The 17,116-nt window shown below is 39.3% G+C and overlaps 1 protein-coding gene across 1 annotated transcript in view; it reads right to left on the minus strand.

The window, feature by feature from the left end:
• C19H18orf63 (chromosome 19 C18orf63 homolog) overlaps window positions 1-17,116 on the minus strand; it is a 36,052-nt gene that overhangs the window by 8,656 nt on the left and 10,280 nt on the right. The window contains exons 8-11 of the mRNA XM_059246461.1: window positions 9,652-9,761; window positions 7,664-7,760; window positions 7,470-7,555; window positions 5,776-5,959 (exon numbers count right to left, since the gene is read on the minus strand). Of these exons, the coding sequence (XP_059102444.1) occupies window positions 5,776-5,959; window positions 7,470-7,555; window positions 7,664-7,760; window positions 9,652-9,761 (477 nt within the window). The remainder of the gene's footprint in view (window positions 1-5,775; window positions 5,960-7,469; window positions 7,556-7,663; window positions 7,761-9,651; window positions 9,762-17,116) is intronic.

Here is a 17,116-nt window from a genome sequence, read left to right on the forward strand (position 1 = left end):
CTAGCAGTAGTGGAGAGGGTGCCTGAACTGGCCTATCCTGGTAATCAGATTAGTGAATACCCTAACTGTCATCATAGAGCCTTCATCCAGTAACTGATGGAAGCAGATGTAGAGATTCACAGCTAAGCATCAGGCTGAGCACCAGGAGTCCAGTCCAAGAGAGAGAAGAAGGATTATATGAGCAAGAGGGGTCAAGGTCATGATGGGGAAACCTACAGAGACAACCGAACCAAGCTTGTAGGAACTCATGAACATTTAGACAGACAGCTGTGGAGCCTGCATGGGACTGGACTAGGCCCTCTGCATACGGGAGACAGTTGTGTAGCTTGGTCTGAGAGTTTCAGTTTTTGAATGGGGTTGGGAAGAGACTAGTGGAGAGTTCAGGGAGATTAGAATTATAAGTAGCACAAAAAATGGTAAGATTGATCCAGTTATCTACCAGACATAACAAGGCACATAAAAATGAAGTGGCTTAAAATTAAGAAAAAAGCAGGACTTCAATACATGCACTTTGCGGGACACAATTCTTATGCCTATGAAAAAGGGGGTACAGATGTTCTTCAGAATCTTCTCTTTACAAGGGAACTAACATAAAACTAAAAGTCTGATAAGCACAGCATCTTTGTCAAGACATCATATGAGCAAAGACTACTACCACCATCAGACCGGGCCAAGAAGGAAGGCCTCTTCTACTCACAATGGGTGCTATACTGGTGCCAAACCTCTACTCTGCTCTTCCCATTGCTCCTTCTGGAACAAGACCTGAAAAGCCAAAGTGCCATTTTCTCGTTGGCATTTAGGATGCTGACTTAGAGCCTGTCAATTAGATGCACATGTCAACTGTTGAAGGAGGAGGAGGGAAGGGGAAGCAATGGCTGTGTCAGCTTTGCTGAAAAGGTCAACCTCAAACACTTCCCTTGATGTCAGTCATCGTTAGCAGAAGTTGCACTGTCACTCACTGGATTTCTGGGTGCAGTGCAGACACACATCAGGGTATCTGCTCCTCTGCTAGAGAGAGTACTAGATGACTAACACACTTCCCCACAAACCACTGCCATTGTCTTATACACACTGTGCAATCTTACCACATACCCAGAGATATTTTGTCAAAACTTATGGAGTCACTCTGGAGAGCAAATGTTTTCCCATTGCTTTGAAAGACACATATCTGAGAACTAAGTTGAAATTAATTATAGACAAGCAAAGAACACCTGCTTTTTAGATCCTTGGGTTTCACAAACTGTATGGTTTTTTTAATGTACCCATTACTTGAGATACACAAAGAAAAACTCTAGGCAGATTTGGATAAGGACAAATTACTTGCATTCTGAGGAAATGTGTGTCTGGGCCTGAGATATGTTATATCCACACCTGTTTCTCAAGAGCACATCTGGTGAGGGTTGTGTCCAGGAGACCATTTTTCTCCCTAGCTTGTCAATATATTATTTACTCATTGTTTTAATTTTTAAAATACTGTACATAGCCCAAAGGGAGGAAACTTTTAGGTTTACATTCAAAATGTATAGAAATAGCAAAAAGGGCCTATGTAAACAACAGATGAGGTCATAAATAATTCACAGAACTTAAATATTCTTAAATTGTCAACAAACTGAAGCTTTGTGAAGCCATGAGCCAATTAAAAAGCATACACTTCACTATACACATCATTTGTCTAGGTGTCCTTGGAAAACGTAGCTTGGTAGACTTAATTTCTAGCATTGACACATAACATATACAACTTTGTATAATGGTACCAAATTATATAAACTAGAAGTTTTAAAGATATCCAGTGGCATTCCAGTATTAAGGAATTGTTAAGAAGAATTTGAGAAGTCTACCACTTATCTAGGCTATGTGGTTGGATGTTACTGAAGGGGAAAGTCCTTGCATTTGGTGTGGGAGAAAAATCAGGACAGTGTCTTTCTTCCTGTTAACCATTAAAACATCCAGGGAGAGTGAGGCAAAAAGAGGTCAGTATGCTTAGGCTTAGCAACACACACACACACACACACACACACACACACACACACACACACACACATCATGGTTGCTGAAACTGGAGATAACATAACCCAGAGTGGCACACTCTGCCTAAACTAGCAGTAATGGGCAGTGTTATAAAATGTCAGGGGAGGGAGAGAAAATTAAAAATTTTAAAAAGAAAATTGAAAAGTAAGCAGAATGACTAATCAGATGGTCGTTATTTATTAAAGTTTGGTTCTGTGTATGGCACCACAGTTATCTGTCTTGTTTAAAGCAGAGCCCCTGACTTATAAGAAATATGGAAGCCAGAAAATACGTTAGCTTTAAATGACATATCACACAAGGAAGCAGCTGCTCAACTCCAGGATGGAGAATATCCTCCTGTTTCTAGCAAACAACGGCCATAAATAACGCTCTAGAATAAAACATACTTGAAAGATAGAATGACCAAGGGATGTGAAATGGTCCCGTTTAGATTTTAACTCGACAAAACCCTTAAAATCTTTGAGATAAATGAGAGCCATATGACCTGGGTTTGGTGACATTTAGGAAGTATTCATTCTGTACGGTACATAATGACATCAGCTATGTGAAGGTGCTTTTAAATGCTGCGTGTGTTGTAGACACACATTCTAAGGGCTTTACAGAAGATGAAATAACATTTTATCTGATATTTGTTTCAAAACATCCATTTTACCCCTTATTTAAAATTCATTTTCTCTTAAGTATTTTTGAAAATTTCCATAATTAAAACAAACCTAGTCTGGATAAGCACTCCTGCTAAACTAATTTTATAAAATGTCAGCTGCATGTAGAAAGCTCAAGAGGGTTATGCAGCTTGGTTATTGTCCCCTATGAAGAGCAATGTCTCCTGACAGGGCTGGCCATAGCCGTGGGAACCTACTTTAGCTGCTAATTTCTCTGCTTCCTATATAGTTCCCTCCTGTAGCTCCTGAGGGCTGCTTCTGACTGACAGACCCCACCCTAGACTTTCCCCACTGCCCATCTGACTCCACCCTAGACTGTCCCCACTGCCCATCTGACTCTACCCTAGACTGCCCCCATTGTCCATCTGACTCCACCCTAGACTGCCCCCACTGCCCATCTGACTCCACCCTAGACTACCCCCACTGCCCATCTGACTCCACCCTAGACTGTCCCCACTGCCTCTGACTCCAACCTAGACTGCCCCCACTGCCCATCTGACTCCACCCTAGACTGCCCCCACTGCCCATCAGACTCCACTCTAGACTGCCCCCACTGCCCGTCTGACTCCACCCTAGACTGTCCCCACTGCCTGTCTGGGACAAGTACTGTCATCACCGACATCATCACCTCACCCCATTTCAGTGGAGGAAACTAAGGCACAAGGAGATCAAAGGTCTTCACCATATCACACAATGGCAAGGCATTCAGATCTAGACAGCCAGTTTTCAGAGCCTGAGCTCTTGGCCAGGAATCTATGGTTAATTTTTATTTTATTTTCTTGATTATTGTGCTAAGAATCTGACCAGGCTTCAATTTTTAAGTCAGAAATGTATTTAACAATGTGTTGGTGAAGATACTTGAGCTCTGTGCTATGGGTCCTGCTGCAGCATTGAAAACGCAATTCTTTGTGTTTTTTGTTTGTTTGTTTGTTTGTTTGAGACAGGGTTTCTCTGTGTAGTTTTGATGCCTGTCCTGGATCTTGCTCTGTAGACCAGGCTGGCCTCGAACTCACGGAGATCTGCCTGCCTCTGTCTCCTGAGTGCTGGGATTAAAGGCGTGCACCACCACCGCCCGGCAAAAAAGCAATTCTTTATCCCAAGAATCACTGAAATTTACTGAAAATTAAATGAGGTAGTATTCATAGAAGCAGCTGGCACATAGAATAACAGACAAAAATAGAATAAATTCTTATTGTTAATAGCAGTGTGAAGACAAAACTTTCAGTTAAGTACTCCTGTACATTTATGAAACAAATCTTTGGAAACTGTTTGGATTTACTATTCATAGGACAGATATGGGCTGAAATATGATGTACACAGTAAGCACCCAATACAAATGCATGATGCAAGTGTCTATCAGCAACAATTCCTTAGATGTGATTTAGTAAGCAATCTAACTTTAAAAAATGTTATGCCAGCCAGATATGGTAGTGCATGCCTTTAATCCCAGGGCTCGGGAGGCAGAGACAGGCCAGCCTACTCTACGGAGTGAGTTCTAGAGCTCCGAGCTCCAGAGCTACATAGTAAAACCCTGCCTCAAAAATAAAAAATTTAATGCTTTTCTTAATTTTAAGACTATAATATAGGTATTAAATAGGCTTTTGTCCACTCCCACTCCCTTCTCAGGAAAGCAAGTTGCAGAACGAAGGGAGATAAGGTGCTCCACACAGCTGATGAAGAACTCATACCTCGCATGTTATAAGAATACCTATAAATGAAAAATGGTAGACGAGCTCTTCAAAACAGATACACAAACAACCAATATACATAAGTACTCAAGAACAAACACACTGAAAGCACATGATAATAAGCATATCTGCCATAACTGCTAAAGATCAACAGTACCACATAAGGACAAGGACAAGGAGCCACAGCAAGAGGTTCACAAACGGCTACAGCCACTTTGGGATGTAGCCTGGAATAGGTCCTACACTTGGAAACACACATACTAATTCTACATTTGTGAGATTCGAGGACATGTGCCTAGAGGAAGTATACTAGAATGTTCACTACCACATTACTGCAAATAGCCCTCAGACAATCCAGCTGTCAATCAACAATATTCTGGAACAATAAACAACTATGGCATAATCATGTAACTATATGGAAATGAAAGTGAACAGACTATGGCTTAGTGGAACAACATGGATGGATGTCACAACACTATTCTAAAGAAAAGAGACAGAAACACAAACACAATGCTTTCTCTCGCATAAAGTTCAAAACTGAACAAAACTAAAACCTAGTTCTTATTAATGCATGCTTAGTAAAGACAAAGAATGACTGCTAGGAAGTCACAACAGTGGTTACCTCTCTGAATATATATTAAGGAAGGTGACAGCAGGATGCTGCATTGGGTTACATGAACAATTTTTTAACAAGATATATGTGTATACTTTCTATGTGTGTATAATATGGCATAATAAAAACAGATTCTAAAATGTATGGGGGACAAAGCCAGAGGTAACTCTCCTCCCCTTTAACATTTTTAGAAAATATAAAAACTCAGAATCTGATTTCAAGTTGTGTCTTCTTCCCCTATTCTTTTTTTTTTTTTTTTTTTTTAATTCGGAGCTGAGGACCGAACCCAGGGCCTTGCGCTTGCTAGGCAAGCACTCTACCACTGAGCTAAATCCCCAACCCCATTCTTCCCCTATTCTGCCAAGTCTGGGGTGTAGAAAATCCCCAAACAGTCATTTCTTCTACCCGTGTCTATCTGTGGGGAGCCAGGTATGCTGGTTTCCTCCTGAAGTTAATGCAGAGGCAGACACTGGTGAGAACTTTTCTCTTGCTGCAGGGTTCAGAGAAACCCACTCCTGACTCCACCTAGTGGGCGGCAGGCACCCAACATCTACTGAACAGGACTGCCCCCTGATCAATCTATCCAGGTGAACACTTCACAAAATTCTCTCTTTAATCTCCAGTAACCCAGCTCGTGCATATCTAGATATGGATGAAACACATCAGAACAATTGTGTATCATATGAAATGCAAACAGAGAGCATTTGTGAGATACTGTTCTGAGAAAAGTTCATGATCTACTAAGGAATTCAGAGACCCTGGATGAGATGAAAGTACACCTTACCTGTTTTTGTGGTCTGGTTAGCTCCTGTGTGTAGTAGCATGGCTTATTTGTCATCTTTATGGGGAATCCACATATATGCGGCAGTTTAGATTTTAAATCTGAAAGAAAGCTTTTCAACACACCTTCCAAATCCACCCTTGGGAAGAACTGAATGGGCTGACTCCTGATGCAACTGAGAGGGTATCTGAGCGAAGTTAAAGAGCAACATGAAGGTTTCTGTCTACAGGACACAGCAATTTTCATTTTTAAAAAGGCGACAATGTTGACAAGACACGGACAAGCAGATTCTGTTTTTATGTTATATTCTATAGTTGTCAAAGCTAAATAGATAGCATCCCTTCATTTCTGCTATTTAAAGTTTATTTTTATTAACAAATTATGTGTGTGTGACATGACACAATCAAGGTGAATCACTGTGTCTTCATTTCGTAAATAGAATTGTGAGTAGATTACAATATTCCAGAAAAGACTTATAAGAAATGTGCCATTCATCTCCTGTATAGAGTATAAGGACAAAATTAGTTAACAGTAAACTGCTCCCATCTTCAAAAGCAATGAAAAACTTGGCACAGAGAAGACACACTTTACTAATTATATTCCAACTTCAAAAGCAGTCCTTCAAGGAAAGAAGTCACTTTTCCTAATGAGAAATCTTCTCAGCACTTGGGATAGGGTTGGCTATAATGAAGGGAATTGCTGGCAGTGTCGATTGCAGGTTATTGTGCATTATCTGGGTTAAAAGAGAGCACAGACCACTGGCTCTTCCACATCTAAACCCCAGCCTGTCAGAATGATGAAAGCCATGCTGATTTAGATTTAAGAGCTCCACCTAGGTACTTGTGTCCTGTTTCTGTGTATATTTTTAAAGTAATATTAAGAAAGCTATTTTCCTAAATCAATGCAGTGTGTTAAGTGGAAGTCAAATCTAAAAGCAAATCTTCCAAAAAGGAAGATCTCAGAAACTTCTAATTTAACCCTTCCAACAATGTCCAAACAACACTGGGGGGAGCTCTTGGCTAGCGAGAATCCTAGCATTGATTTCTTATGTTCTACTAGGAAATACATGTACTTATTTTCTCTATTCTGAACTTTCTTTTCTTGTCTAAATTTTGCAATAGTCTTTAAAGAAACATCCTTATAGCCTGGGGTGGTGGTAATTCCAGCACCGAGGAAGCTGAGGCAGGAGGATGGCCAGTTCAAAGATAGCCTGGGTTACATATCAAGACCCTCCTTCCTGTCACCAAAGGGATTTCATATTAGAAGCAATTAAGATGTGATGGGTCTTTTGTTAAGAGATAAGAGGTTGGGAATGTAGCTCAGCTGGTAGACTGAATGTAATGCAGAGTCTTGCAGTAAGTGCTGGATTCAACCCTATCCTCAACATAAACTGGATGTGGAGTATGCCTGTAATAACAACACTTGAAAAGTAGACAGGAGCATCAGAAAGTCCAGAATAGCCCAGAATACACAGTGAGTTCCCAACCAGCCTGGTCTATATGAGATCTGTCTCAAAGACAGAACAAAAACACCCCAAACAAACAGCCACCAAAGTTCTTAGTAAAACTATCTTCTTAGCTAAATTAAAAACTGTGCAGGAAAAGTGGTTCCATTAATAATGACAGCATGGGGCATGAGCAAGGCTGGCTCATAAGGCAGACAGAAAGTATCTGCCATCATTAGTGTGCAAAGGATACGTGAAGGTCCTTTCTTTGACCATTTTGAAATAGATGCTACAGTATATTTTCATATCTCCACAATCTTCTGGAAGTTTATAGCCATACTATAAATTAAGCACACAATATAAATCATTTTAGAGGAGGCTAGTCTTATGTTACATAGCAAGAAAGAAATCAAATAACATTCAGTGTGATAGACATGTGCTTCCTACCAGGTCATCCCAGTGCCTCTGGAAATCTTTGAAGGAATGAAAGGGACAGTCAGGCGGTGCCGTATGAAGAAAATTTATTATCTGCCCCATTTTCATGCTATGAAAAATGAGATTTGATATAACATTATGCCAATGCTTAAATACAGCTAAATGTTGTTTGAGAAGTTAACTCTGCTTTAGAAGGTATTCCAAAAGACTTAGCAAGTATGGTACTACCCACATATAAATAACAAACTAATCACTTGTACCTAGTTACAAACTCAATTGCATTAAGTTTTTTGTCTTGACATGCAAATTTTAGATATATTTGGTATGCTTTGAAATACAAATAGGTTATGGAATGCCTTAATCAACTTAGCATATATATATATATATATATATATATAACTTCACATATGTACATGTTTTGTGGTGAAAATATTAAAAGTTTAAGTATTTTCTTACTATTTGTAGTAATTTTCAAGAACAACAGCTTGTTGATATTCAATATACTGTGTTGTACAACAGATTTTTTCAACTTATTCCTCCTGTCTGAGATTCTTTGTCATTGACCAACATCTCTCTACTGTAGTCCAAAGCTCCATCCTACCCCTGGTAACTGCTCTTTTACTGTTTTTATGAGTTCAACTTGTTAGATGCTACATATAAGATCACATAGGATTTGTCTAGCTTATTTTTCTTAATATAAGCAAAATATGATCAAGCTCATCATCCATATTGTCACACATGACAGGACTGCCTTCCTTGTAGGCTGAATTTTGTTCCATTGTGCATACATACACCTCTTTATCTCTTTTACTTAGACAGAAACCTAGGTTGTATCCACATTTCAGCTCCTGTGAACAGTGCTGCAATGAATGTGAGTACAGAAATACCTTAGACATACTGATTTTATTTTCTTTGATATATAGGATTGATGATCATATGGTAATTCCATTTTTTCCCTTTTGAGAAATTTCCATATTGTTTTCTATAGTATTTGTACTAATTTACATTCTCATGAGCAGTATGTTGACATTCCCTTTATATGGGATACTTACATTTACTTTAAATTTAAGGATTTTATACATGACTACACTGTATTTCCATCCTTTCTATCCTGCCTCTTCCCCTCTCTCAACTCCTCTATCTTCCCAACCATCCCCTTTGAATTCACGACCTCTTCTATATTTGTTTGTTAAATATATATGTGTATGTGTGTGTGTGTGTGTTGCAGAATATTAGTTGAAGATGTGTTACATTCATTTATGCTGTGTAATATTTGTTTAATGATGCAAAGATATGTTGTATTCTTTTATGTTGCATTTGTTTAACTCTCTGAAGCTGTGTTACTGTACCTGACTAAAACAACTGGTCTCATAAAGAACTGAATGGCCAATAGCTAGGCAGGAGAGAGAAATAGGCAGGATTGGCAGGTAGAGAGAATAAAGAGAGTGGAGCAAGAAAAGGAGGAGAGGAGGATGCCAGGGGCCACCGAGCCAAAAAGCCAGACACAGAATAAGAAGGAAAGAAAAGATATACAGAAATAGAAAAAAAGGTAAAATCCCAGAGGCAAAAGGTAGACAGAAGAGTTTAAGTTAAGAAAAGCTGGCTAGAAATAAGCCAAGCTAAGGCCAGGCATTCATAAGCAAGAGTAAGTCTCAGCATATTTATTTGGGAGCTGGGTGGTAGGCCCCCAAAGTGTAAAAGATTAAAAAAAAAAAACTAACTACGTGTGTGTGTATGTGTGTGTGTGTGTGTGTGTGTGTGTGTGTGTTTGTGTGTGTGTGTATAATTATTTGAAGGACATCTAGGCTGGGTACTTGTGAATAGAGTGGTACTGAACTTTGCTGCCCCACTGTGACTTCCACAACATGATGCTTGGAACCCTCTAAAACGCTAAGCCCAGAAAAGCCCTCCCTCCCTTAAGTTTCCTCTTCAGATACTGTGGTCACAGTGGTGCAAAAGTAGCCATTACACCAGCTTTACATTCCAACCTAAAATCTTACCTGGGCAGAATGTAGCACCAGTTGCTTAAGATGGAATGTCTCTCAATGACAGCATTCTGGTTGGCATGAAAATCCTCTATAATATGCTGAGAAATATCAAACTCCTTTAGCTTTTAAATGAAATGAGATTTCAACATATAAGTCCTCAAGGAATTTGCCACATAAAAAGAAGCATTACAGCAACACACACTGACAGTGGTTTATGACTATATCAGTGAGTTACGTCTTTTTGAATCATGACCTAATCAGTGTTGTGACACATCCTGTCTCTCCACTGCACAGTGCACCAAACAGGCTAAGCTTTCCTTTTCATCTTCCAAGCCCAAGGGTTTATTTTATGCTTAATTCAATCAATTTTTATTATGTCAACTTAGAGAAGTCAAATCCCTTCTAAAGGAAAGTATATTTTGTGTATATCTGTGTGCACATGCTTGTACATGTGGACGTGTGTGAGTTTGCATTCCTTTTTGTTTTTTGAGACAGGGTCTCACTGGTCTGGAACTCTCAGGTATTCCAGCCAGCAAGGCCTCGGGTCTGCTTGTCACTGTCACCCCAGTGCTGGTGTTACAAATGTGCACCACAATGCCTGATTTTTAATGTGGGATCTGGTGGACCAAGCTCAGCAAACACTTTACCAGATTAGGGTATCTTTCCAGCCCTAGATTACACTTTTAAAAGACAGTTTCTGAAAGAGCCAGGGTCACACTCTCCTTTGAAATCCCCATTCCATTTTCTAGAATGCTTTCTTCCTGTTCCTCAGATATCCTACCCAGACAGGATTCCAGCCTCTATGTAGACAATAAGTGTTCATCACTTATAGTTCAGCCACCCTGGGAAGTCCTGTAAGATATTTTCTCAAATTCAGACAGACACAGAGAGGCCTCAAGTGAAAATAAAGTATTAGTGGGTAAATGAACACTAAGGCTAGAGAGACTGTGTCACAACCCCACATATCTCATCAAAGCAACTCTGTGGAGAAACGTTCTCACTTCAGTCACTGCCCACTTCTATCAAGAACCTTGAGCTGACACAGCCAACACTGTATCATCTGGACAAGTCATTAGCATATTAGTGATGCTGTTTAAAGCATGACTCGTGTTTTGATATTTTAACTCCTACCAGTCAAAGCCTTAAATATCTAAGTTTACACCCATTTATTCTAATATCACTTTCTGAATTCCTATACCATTCCTTAAGACCAATAAAAAGTTCCACCCCTTCCCATGGAGCCATGGGCAATTGTTAACTACTGGGAAAGTAAGGGTCAATTTTCACTAAGAGAGTAGCCCCTAATAAGTTGAGCACACTTGAGTGGAAAACCACACATTCAGGAATATTTGGAAAGTACAAATTGTTCTTGAAGGGCTTTTTAAAGGACAAAAAATTGGGTGGATCTGGGAAGACTTGGTGGAGGTGAATATAATTAAAATATGTTATACAAAACTTGAGGCTCTCAAAGAACTTCTTCAAAGGTAGTAACAGAAAAAAGGGACCAGAGGAAGTAAGAAAAATGTCAATGTGGGAAGAGATGACAAAATATGCTAGGGACATACATTAGTGTTATAGCTCTTGTGTGGCATATGAAAGATCCCAGGTTCTATCCTTAGCATGAGAAGAAGGGTGAAAAAAATAGTAAGAGCAACAAGACTCTGAACTGAGAAGGACATAGAATGTCCCATGCAGGACAGAGGTAACTCTTCTTAAAAACATATTTACTTTTTTTTTTTTACTTATGTGTGTGTATGTAGGGGAGTTGATTGCCCAGGGAGGCCAGAAGAGGGTGTAGATGCCCTACAGCTGGGATTATAGGTGGTTGTGAGCCACCTGATATGGATTCTGAGAATCATTCAGTTCTCTGTAAGACAATATATATGCTTAGCTTCTGAATCATCTCTTTAGCCTCAAGAGGTAAATATTATGATGTGATATACTGTTGTTGAGAAATCTGCTACCTAAGCTATACTATCAAAAAAGGAAGTTAGGAAGAAGGAAAGAAGGAAGAAAAGAATAAGTAAACAAAGATGACCATGGCAGGCAGTCATGAATGTCACCATATACTGGCATCAGGTAGAATGATTAGCTTGAGAGAAAACAGAATCTAAAACAGAATTCTAAAGGCAGGCATTAAAGTAAAATGCTCAGAATTTGTGGGTTCTCACATATACCTACTTACACAGCTTAAGTACAGATCAACACTATTCAGAGGCTCAAATCAATTGCTGCAGGGATGTCCACAATACCAGTACTTGTCAACACAGATTATTCTGAACACTATGGAACTACTCAACTATTAACATACATCTCCAGAGAATGCTAACTCTGTATTTATTCACTTCGAAATTTTTTTTTCTTCGAAACAGGGTTTCTCTGTGTAGCTTTGAGGCTTTCCTGGAACTCACTCTGTAGCCCAGGCTGGCCTTGAACTCACAGAGATCGGCCTGGCTCTGCCTCCCGAGTACTGGAATTAAAGGCATGTGCCATCACCACCTGGCCACTTGCGAAATATTTTAAAGTATCCCTATGCATCTAAAACCAAAATGATGAGAAGGTACTTAATAAATAAATATTTCTTCTACCTTATAACAACAATCTAAAGAATTTGGACTTAGTTTTCTAAGCAATGTTGAGATCTTAAAGATATTTAGGTAGGGAAGCTTTGATTTAGAAACAGAAATTTATTGACACTGTGAAGAAGCAGAGATCAAACCAAAAGAGGAAAGATTGGAAACAAGGCCTATGTGGAGATCAGTTGAATGGTTGAAGCAAAAGAACAGGTGTAAATCAGAATAATGGAAGTGAAGAGGAGGTCATTATGGAGACCAAGACAGGAATGAATTAGATAGTGGAAGTGAGAAAGTACCAAAGGAACAATGAAGTCTCCATGGAGGTAAGCTACTGTCTTTTGATGGAAAAATAGTAAACGCAAAGGAAGGACAGATTTGGGCTGGGGAGGGTGACACACATTCACTTTTAGATCATTACGTCTGGGTGTGCGATGGTTTAAATGAGAATGTCCCCATAAGCTCAGATGTTAGGGGTGTGGCTCTGCTGGAGGAAGTCTGTCACTGAGGGTGGCCTTGGACGTTTCCACTTGGCTCTCTGCTTTGTGCTTGTGCTTCAGTCTGTGAACTGTACGCTTTCTGCTCTAGCTGTCATGTCTGCCACCAGCTACTCCTGTGGAAAGCAGATGAAGTCTTGAGTGAATGTGTGTTGTTAACATGGGCATGGGCATGCTAAGGACTCCAATTCCTTAGGCATAGGGGGTGGCAAACCTTTGCTGGGTGAGGCTCAGAGGCAGGTCAGAGCCTTCATTTAGTCCAAGTATAAGTGTTTATGAACAATTGACCTGTGTAGGCAGGAACTAACTAACAACTACAACTTTCTCCTCTGAGATGAGTGCAGCCTCAAATTGGTCCCTTACGGAAAACTCCTACTGAGATTAGCTAAACCTGCCTCATTCAGCTGTATACCATAAACCTGCCTCCTTGATCCAGATGTATAAAATAAGTTGAGTTTCGGGGTCACAGTTGGTACCAGTTGGTACCCTGCACCAGAGTGAGTACAGCCTATATGACCCCATTTTAGCTTTTCTGTACATGTGTCTGTGTGTTTGTCCTTTCTTCTTTCTCTCATCACTTCAGTTGGTCAATTCCTGAAGCTGTGCAGGGTGCTGCACTTTGCTCTGCCATCATGGACTCTAAACTTCTGGAACCATAAGCCCAAATAAACTCTTCTATAAGATGCCTTGGTCAAGATGTTGTGTCACAGCGATAGGAAAGTAAGTGACATAGGATGTTATCAGTACATGCATGAGAGGGGGTCTAAAAGGACACAATCACAACTACACAAGAACATGTAAAAGGTATTAATTAGTGTGCAGGCTGAAAAATTTTGAAACCTAGAAAACAGTGATATCCAAGTGGCAACGTATAAAAAAAAATGGATCAATGGTATTGGACTTTTGAGAAAGTAGTTTCAGAGAAATCAAGGAAAGAGATGAGGCTTTAAGAACTAAATGGTACAAAATAGTGTACATGTCCCAGTGATATCAAATACTAATTTCCTCAGACTCTCCCTTCCATCTGGATCCTAAACTAATACAGCTCTAATCAAACTCTACCATATAGCCAAGCAATGTTATTTAACCACTGTTTTTATTCAATATATATCACAGATATTAGGTATTTGTGGTGGTTTGAATAAAAATGGCCCCCAGAGGCTCATATATTTGAATGCCTTGTCACCAGGGAGTGGAACTCTTTGATAGGATTACAGGGATTAGGAAGTGTGGTCTTGTAGGAGGAAGTTTGTCACTGTGGGTAAGCTTCGAGGTTTCAAAAGCCTATGTCAGGCCCAGTCTCTCTCTCTCTCTCTCTCTCTCTCTCTCTCTCTCTCTCTCTCTCTCTCCCTCTCTCTCTCTCTCTCTCCCTCTCCTTGTGTATCGGGATGTAGTTCTCAGCTACTTCTCCAACACCATGCCTGCCTGCTGCCATGCTCCCTTCCACCATGTTCCCTGCCAAGATGATAATGAAATAAGCCTATAAAACTGTAAGTAAGCCCCAATTAAATGCTTTCTTTTATAAGAGTTGTCTTGGTCATGGTGTTTTTTCATAGCAACAGAACAGTGACTAAGACACTATCTAATTATACCAAAGGACACACAAATGTAACCAAGTAAGCTAAGGCTAAGTAGAGAAAGAACAATGAAGCAGAACAGTGTTGAAAAAAAAAACTCTGAATCTTGACCAACTACCTTTGAGACCTACAACAATTATTTCACCTGTTTCAATTCACTTAGTTATAACAATAACTACCACTTTGTACTTCCATTGTGTATCATATGCCATAGGAACCATTTGATGTACTTTACCCCATTCACTGCATCAACTCTCCATGAGCTAGATACCATTAGCTCCAATTTACACAAAAATCTGAGGTTAAGAGAAATTAAGTAGAATGTTCAAAGTGACACTGTTATTAAATGAAGATTTCTGAATTGTAATGAGATTCTAAGCCAACTCTGAATGTTTTAGGTGTGCAAATATTAATAAGTATTTTGTAAGTGTTTTCATCTTTATGCTGATTTTGTCTGACTTTGATAGAATCTTTGGGAGGAAACACTTTGCACATGTACATAATGATACCCAATGGACAGCTGTCTGTAGAAAAGACACAAATTTGTTTCCAGTTGCTTATTTTCTATATAACTAAAATTTCAGGGCAACAGTTTAATATTACATAATACTTTTCTGAAACATATCCCTCAGGTAGTTATGGATTCAATTATAATCTGAATATATCAACTTGTAGCAGTTTACACATACAAGTTTCTATCTAGACACTTATATGAGTGTTAGTTTGAATGTAATTGGCCCTGTAATCTCATAGGAAGTGGTAATATTAGGAGGTGTGGCTTTGTTGGAGTGGGTATGGCCTTGTTGGAGGAAGTGTGTCACTGTGGGGGTGGGCTTTGAGGTTTCCAATGCTCAAGATACTGCCCAGTATCTCAGTCCATTTCCTGTTTCTTGCAAGATGTAGGAGTCTGTTCCAGTACCACATCTGCCTGCATGCCTCCATGCTCTGCATCATGATGATAATGGACTGAACCTCTGAAACGGTAAGTGAGCCACCTCAATTAAATGTTTTCCTTATAAGAGTTGCTGTGGTCACAGTGTCTTTTCACAGTAATTAGAAACACCAAGACAATAAGTTTTAGGAAAATATTATAGTTTAACACAGTCTAAAATTGGAAAAATTACTATTATTGAGAAAACGTGGCTTTTTTAAATACAAAAATAAGGGCTGAAATACCATTTCTTATAATAATGATAAACTATCTTAAAAAGTTATCTAAATAAGGTCAAAGATCAAAGTTTAGAAAACTACTAGAATTTCTACCTTAGAAGACTAGACTTAAGATACTAAAGTTATCTAATTCAAGTTAGAAGCTAGTCTTTCATGCTGCTCGTTTCAATTAGTAAAAATTTTACTATATTGAGTGACAGGTGTTATGTAAGTTCTGTGAAAGAAAAGTTAGAAAGACACAGACCCTTTCCTTTAAAACTCAGCATAATAATACACTTGTATAAACAACAGTATGAACAAAGAGAGATGAACTTTGGGAGTTCTGAAGTCTTCACAGGTGGTAATGAAGAGTTATGTCATGAAAGATGAGTCAGAGAACAAGTATTGGGAGCTTAGAAGACAGTTTGAGCCAGGACTTGAAAGAATGGAGGACTATCCTGCCTTGGAGAAACAATTAACTTTGGCTATTGGGAAGAGGAGTGACGGTAGATGAGGCTACATATAAGGAAAGTTTGGATCAATTTGATGAGGACCTCTTCATCCATCACATGAAGCAGATAAGATTTCATTACATAGTCAATGGAGAACATAACAAATTTATAACAAGGGGAAGAGATGTACACCAGACAACTGGAGTGGGGAGTGGCACCTAGCAGCAACATCTGTCACCCCACTAATTACCAGTGTTGATTAGGCTGATAAAGTTGGCTGGGCAGGCGTCCCCTTCCTCCCACACCATTTAATGCATGTCTCTCCTAAAGCTTTACGCTAGGTAAATGTAATGTATGGTAAATGTAATGGTCTGAGTAGCTGTGCTCCCCTAGTAGAACCTTCAAACACGCTCTTAACCTCAGCACTAGTGACACTTTGGGTCAGATAATCCTTTGCTGGGGTAGTGGCAGGTTTTTTATTCTGTATAAGGTAAAACATTCAGAAGCATTCCTTGTTCCTGCCTGCTAGATGCTAGTAGTAAAATCATACCCTCCTTCTCTATACCCTGGAAACCAAAAAACAGCCTCTAGGCATTGCCAAATGTTCCATGGAAAGCAAAAACATTCATTTCCTCCTTCATCTTTCTCTGTCCCTGAGGAACCAATTGCACCCGATAAAGGAAACAACATGTATCGAGTGACTAATAATGTGTAAAGCTCTATGCCAGATGCTATGGGAATTAGTAAAATGGAAGACAAAGACAGAAAGCATATTGTATAAAAAATAGATGAAAAAATGCTATGAGAACGTCAAGAGTAGAAGACAAGCATATTTACCGTGAGATGAAACTGTATTTTTAAAATTTGGAGGTGAAAAAGCAGAAGAAATTGGCACCAAGGCAAGATAAGGTAGTGACATTTTGGGTGTGTCTAGTGATATTTTTGACAGGAATAAAATGATAAAAACACATGTTAAATGAGAATGATATTGGGGGAATTTAGAAAACATAGACATGTCAAGCACTTAGCAGCATACATTTTATTTATTTTTTTTAAAGCTGAGCACGATGCATTGTGCCTACAATTCTAGTACTTAGCAGGCTGAGGTAGGAGGATAGCTACAAGTTCAAGGCCAGCCTGGCAGATACCAACTGGTAGCCAGCCTGAGCTATGAACTGAAACTCTGTTTCAAAACCACCAAAACTAAACAAACAAATAATAACAACAAA

The sequence above is a fragment of the Peromyscus eremicus genome, chromosome 19, assembly GCF_949786415.1.
Source record: "Peromyscus eremicus chromosome 19, PerEre_H2_v1, whole genome shotgun sequence".
NCBI lineage: Eukaryota > Metazoa > Chordata > Mammalia > Rodentia > Cricetidae > Peromyscus > Peromyscus eremicus.